The sequence below is a fragment of the Balaenoptera ricei genome, chromosome 9, assembly GCF_028023285.1.
Source record: "Balaenoptera ricei isolate mBalRic1 chromosome 9, mBalRic1.hap2, whole genome shotgun sequence".
NCBI classification, from domain to species: domain Eukaryota; kingdom Metazoa; phylum Chordata; class Mammalia; order Artiodactyla; family Balaenopteridae; genus Balaenoptera; species Balaenoptera ricei.
Genome location: NC_082647.1, coordinates 11982515 through 11988164, shown reverse-complemented (window position 1 = coordinate 11988164; position 5650 = coordinate 11982515). Strand labels below are relative to the sequence as shown.

At 43.1% G+C, this 5650-nt stretch overlaps 1 protein-coding gene across 1 annotated transcript; it reads left to right on the top strand.

Annotated features, from left to right (window-relative positions):
• The first annotated feature begins 1837 nt into the window (after positions 1 to 1837).
• On the top strand, positions 1838 to 3883 carry TAS2R41 (taste 2 receptor member 41). Its single transcript, XM_059934388.1, is given in 2 exon segments — positions 1838 to 1846; positions 2906 to 3883. Coding segments are annotated over 2 exon segments (987 nt in total).
• Positions 3884 to 5650: the final 1767 nt, after the last annotated feature.

Genomic DNA, 5650 nt, shown 5'->3' with positions numbered 1-5650 from the left:
AAAAGTTTTAAACAAACATGGAGGAAGGACAAATTTGAAGTATTAAACTGAAAACATTTGACTGTGGATGAACTTGAATATATTTTTATTCAAGAATATATTTTTACTTTTCAACATGGTCTCACAGGTATCTCTCATTAATGTTGCTGTTGGAGAACAGGACTCACATATTCCTAGTAAAGCTAAGGTATCTCAGTGTGGTGGACAGACTCTAAGTTGGCCCCCCAGGACCCTCACCCCTGGTAAGTGCACCTTTGTGGAACCCCCTTCCTTTGAGTGTCCATGGGGACTGCAACTTGCTTCTATCCAGTAGAATATGGTAAAGGTGATAGGATGTCACTCCTTTGATTATGTTATGATAGCTAACCCGCATCTTTCTAGTCGACTCTCTCTTAGGGACTCTCTTTGCTGGCTTGAGCTTCCATGTTGAAACAGTCCACTTGGTAAAGACTCAGGGCGGCCACTAGGACCTGAGAGCAGCCTCCAACTGACACCCAGCAAGAAGCAGATACCCTCAGTTGCACAACCACAAAGAAATGAATTCTCTCATTGGAAACATAAACTCCATTTAAACCATTATCAATCATTAACACCTCAAGGTCCATGAAGGATTTAATAAGAGGTTTGGTAGAAAGGTGGACCAAAGTATCTGACCTTGAAAGGGACGACTGCTCATAGGTGAGGATGGATGCGTAACAGGAAAACTCAGCTGGAGATAGATTCCTCTAGCATCACTACTTTGCCTAGGTCTTGGCCATATGCATGTCTCCCTACACTTATTGCCTATATATTTAATGTCTCGAGAATGATCTGATGGGGAGAAGTGTGTTTGTAGGGCCCAAAGGTGGAATAATAAGGATGGAATTGTCAACAGAAATAATCAATAAACAGTCTATCATAGGAGTTGAAAAGAATTTTATTTGAGCCAAACTGAGGACTATAGCCCAGGAGACACAGATTCAAGAAGCACTTAAATTATGTTCCTCTGGACTAAAAAATGGGGGAGGCTTTTATACAGGTAAAAGGAAAGTTACATAAATTGTTTGTCAAGAATTAGGATTGGAGCTGGCAAGTAAGTGTGACTGTTAAACAAAAATGGGTTGGGGTCTGAAATGGTTGCATAGTTGCAAGGGGAAACCTTGAGACCATAAGATTGCAGATGGCAGTTGTTGGCAGATATTGTTTTGAAAACAGCTGTTGATGTCCTTTGAGTTTGATATAGTTCAGAAAATTCAAGTTCTCAGCAACACAGGAACATTTTTTTTAACATCTTTATTGGAGTATAATTGCTTTGCAATGTTGTGTTAGTTTCTGCTGTATAACAAAGTGAATCAGCTGTACGTACACATATATCCCCATATCTCCTCCCTCTTGTGTCTCCCTCCCACCCTCCCTATCCCACCCCTCTAGGTGGTCAGAAAGCACAGAGCTGATCTCCCTGTGTTATGCGGCTGCTTCCCACTAGCTAGCTATTTTACATTTGGTAGTGTATATATATCAATGCTACTCTCTCACTTCGTTCCAGCTTACGCTTCCCCCTCCCTGTGTCCTCAAGTCCATTCTCTACATCTGCGTCTTTATTCCTGTCCTGCCCCTAGGTTCTTCAGAACCATTTTTTAAATATTTTTTAATTTTTTTAGATTCCATATATATGCGTTAGCATATGGTATTTGTTTTTCTCTTTCTGACTTACTTCACTCTGTATGACAGACTCTAGGTCCATCCACTTCACTACAGGAACATGTTTGAAACCACATCCACGGTGGCCACCCAGCTCCATTTTGGATGCCTGAATCACAGTTTTATATCTCGTCAGAACAAAGAACGAACATCAGACATGACGGGGGTACATTCCTTCAAGCTTTCAGAAGAGGAAGATTAGCACGTACACAGTGAGGCAGTGTGACCTTGGTACCTCAGAAGGGAACCTCATCTTTGAAGGAGTACTAGCATTGGCATCATCGGAGGGGGCAGGGCATTTATTCCTATCTTCAAAGTGGACATTCTAAACAATCTGGTAAATGCATTCTTTTTTTTTAATAAATTTATTTATTTATTTATTTTTTATTTTTGGCTGTGTTGGATCTTTATTGCTGTGTGCGGGCTTTCTCTAGTTGCGGCGAGCGGGGGCTACTCCTTGTTGTGGTGCGCGGGCTTCTCATTGCGGTGGCTTCTCTTGTTGAGGAGCACGGGCTCTAGGCGCATGGGCTTCAGTAGTTGTGGCGTGCGGGCTTCAGTAGTTGTGGCTCGCAGGCTCTAGAGCGCAGGCTCAGTAGTTGTGGTGCACGGGCTTAGTTGCTCCGCAGCATGTGGGGTCTTCATGGACCAGGGCTCGAACCCATGTCCCCTGCATTGGCAGGCGGATTCTTAACCACTGAGCCACCAAGGAAGCCCACATTCTTTTAAAAAAATGGTTAAAGCAGATGTACCACACATGTCTGACAGGTCCACGATTCTTAACCACTGCGCCACCAAGGAAGCCCACATTCTTTTAAAAAAATGGTTAAAGCAGATGTACCACACGTGTCTGACAGGTCCTGAGACAGGTTGTTCTCGTTAGTATAAATTTCAAGCCAAATCATGTATAAGCCGGAATGACTTCCCCATAGCTCAATACATGAAAATTTCCTCTGGCAGAACTCAGTCACAGACACCCTGAACAGCCCTCTTCACTGACACTAACCATGGTAGTGTACAGGCAAAACCCGAGAAGGCAAATCAGGGGTAGTCGGTAAGCCTAATGGTAAGTGAGCCCGTGGGAAATTTGCACCCTCACTGAGCTGAGCTCGCCTTCCTCTGTAGCCTGAGCGTCCTCCTGCTAAGTGAGCTCTGGCTCAGATGCAGAGCCTGAGCGTCCTTCTCATATCCCCAGGAGAGACTGAAGAGGGACTGTGGACGGGGGTAGGCAGGAGGCCAGGCACCAAGGCACAGGGTGGTGACCGGAGGAGGGACCAGCCTGCACCCAGCATTCGCAGTCCTCTTCGTGCTGCTCTTTGTTCTGCTCTGTGTGCTGGGACTCCCGGCCAGTGGCTTCATTGTGCTGGTGCTGAGCAGAGAATGGGTGTGACCAGGGAGGCTGCTCCCCTCCAGCGTGATCCTCTTTAGCTTGGGTGTCTCCTGCTTCTGCCTGCAGTGGGTTGGAATGGCGAACAACTTCTACTACTTCCTCCATCTGGTCGAGTACCGCGGGGGTCCTGCCTGGCAGTTCTTTGGTCTACGCTGAGACTTCCTGAACTCGTTCACCTTCTGGTTTGGCTCCTGGCTCAGCGACCTCTTCTTCATGAAGATTGCTAACTTCACCCACCCCACCTTCCTCTGGCTGAAGTACAGGTTCCCAGGGTTAGTGCCCTGGCTTCTGCTGGGCTCTCTCCTCATCTCCCTCATCATCACCCTGTTGTTCTTTTGGGGGAACCACGATTTGTATAAAGGTTTCCTTATTAGAAAATTTTCTGGTAACCTGACCTACAATCAGCGGAGCAGGAGGCTGGAAATTCACCATTTTCTACCCCTGAAACTGGTCACCCTTTCAATTCCTTGCTCTCTTTTTCTGGTCTCGATGGCTGTGTTGATGAACTCTCTGAGGAGACACATGTGGAGGATGCGGCACAGTGCCCACAGCCTGCAGGAGCCCAGCGCCCAGGCTCACACCAGAGCTCCGAAGTCACTCATCTCCTTCCTCGTTCTTTATGCTCTGTCCTTCATGTCCCTGATCATCGATGCTGCAGGGTTCTACTCCTCAGAAAGTGACTGGTACTGGCCATGGCAGATTTTAACTTACTCGTGCACATCCATCCATCCCTTTATCCTCATCCTCAGCAACCTCAGGCTTCGAGGGGTGTTCAGGCAGCTAATTTTGTTGGCCAGGGGCTTCTGGGTGGCCTAAGTGGCATGATCCCCTTACCCAAACCATGAGAAGAGACTCAAGTGAGGGTGACAAAGCTACAGTCCACTTACATGGAAACATCTTCACAGGCAGAAATCTACTGGATCGTGTCGTGGGGTTTCTCCTTTGGGAAGGAGAGGAGGGGAGTAAAATCTGGGAACTCTCTGGCACATGATTTCTTCCTGAGACACTATTAAAATGTGGCCCCAGGGGTCCCAGAGAGCCAGTATTGTCCAGAAGTTCGGATTATAAAATTCTGTGCTACTCTCTCTGTTTGTATCCACTCTGCTATGTGGAAGCCTTCGGTTAAAAAGTCTTGATTAACTGTACTGTCTTATCTCAACTGCCTACTGGGAAATTAAGAAAAACTGTGTCTATTACTGAACTAGGGTGTGGATGGGGAAGCAGAGACCTTCCTAAGGAGAATGTAATAGTCACTACGTGAGCCCCAAGGGGCAGTAGTTGTGGTGGACAGTGGCCTGGGCTGTGAGGTTTAATAGTCCTTCTTTCTATGGAGATTCTTTTTCTCTCACCAAACTTAGATAATTTGATTTTAATTTGATTAAAACTACTAGAAGGTTTCTTTACACCACCCCATTTATTTTCTCTTTAATATTTCTGTTGTTGTGGTCTTGATTTTCTCTAAGTGGCAGCCAGACTTTTTCCATGTTTATTCTTCCTTTAGAATCACACGTTGTGATTTTTCTCCTTTTTCAGATTGTTTCAAACTTTTTCCTAATGTGAATGTCTCAGTCACATGTGAATTAAATAAACATGTACTTTTTGTTCTTAAAAAAAAAAAAGCAAGAATTTCACTTAGTTTGTGTTCAAAACTGTTTAACCTCTAATTTAAAAAAAAGAATAAGAATTAAATCTTATGTTTAAATATTGTCTTAAAACAGTTTTTTCCAATTACTATGCAAAAGTTTTTAGAAATAATTTTGGAGAAAATTTTAATTAGAGTGGGGTGCCTCTAAGGCAGGCTTAAAAGTTTTTGCTAAAAGGTATCAATGTGCAAATTTCAGAGACTAACTTTCAACTGGATTCCTGATATTTTAATCTTCTCTGAGAGTAAAAATAATTTCCCTTCTGATTAGGGTATATGCTGCTGAGTGGATGTACACTCATGAACTAAAATCTTTGGGCAAATTATTCTACATTTTTACTTTAAATATTTTTTTAATAGGTAATACGTTTGCATGGTTAAAAATTCAAAATATACTAAAGAGTATATATAAAAAATCTCTCTCCTACCTTCCCCTTCTGAGGCATTCTTATCATTTCATGTCTGTCCTTCTAGACATATTTTATTCTATGATAAAAAGCCACTAATACCTAACTAACAAACCAGTCAACTAACTTACTTTATGTACTGCTATATTCCATATCAGTAGCTAACTAACCAACGGCCTTATTATCTATCTTTTCCCTGTGGCCTTCACACAAATGATTGTACAATATTCATGCTGCTCTACACCTTGCTGTTTCTGCTTAACAATACGTGTATCTTGGAGATCTACGCATGTGGACGCACATAGCTTTTCCTCACTTTTTTTAGGTGTACCACAGTTTTTAAACTTGTCACCTGTTTGTGGTCAGTTAAGTTGCTTCTTGTCTTTTGCTATTACAATAATAATGGTGCAATGTTGACTGTCTCTTCTACATATGTAATCTTGCACCTGTGCAAATTAACTATAGAATAAATTCCATGAAATGGAGTTACTGGGTCAAATGGCATGTGCATTTCTAATTTTGATAAGTGTTGCC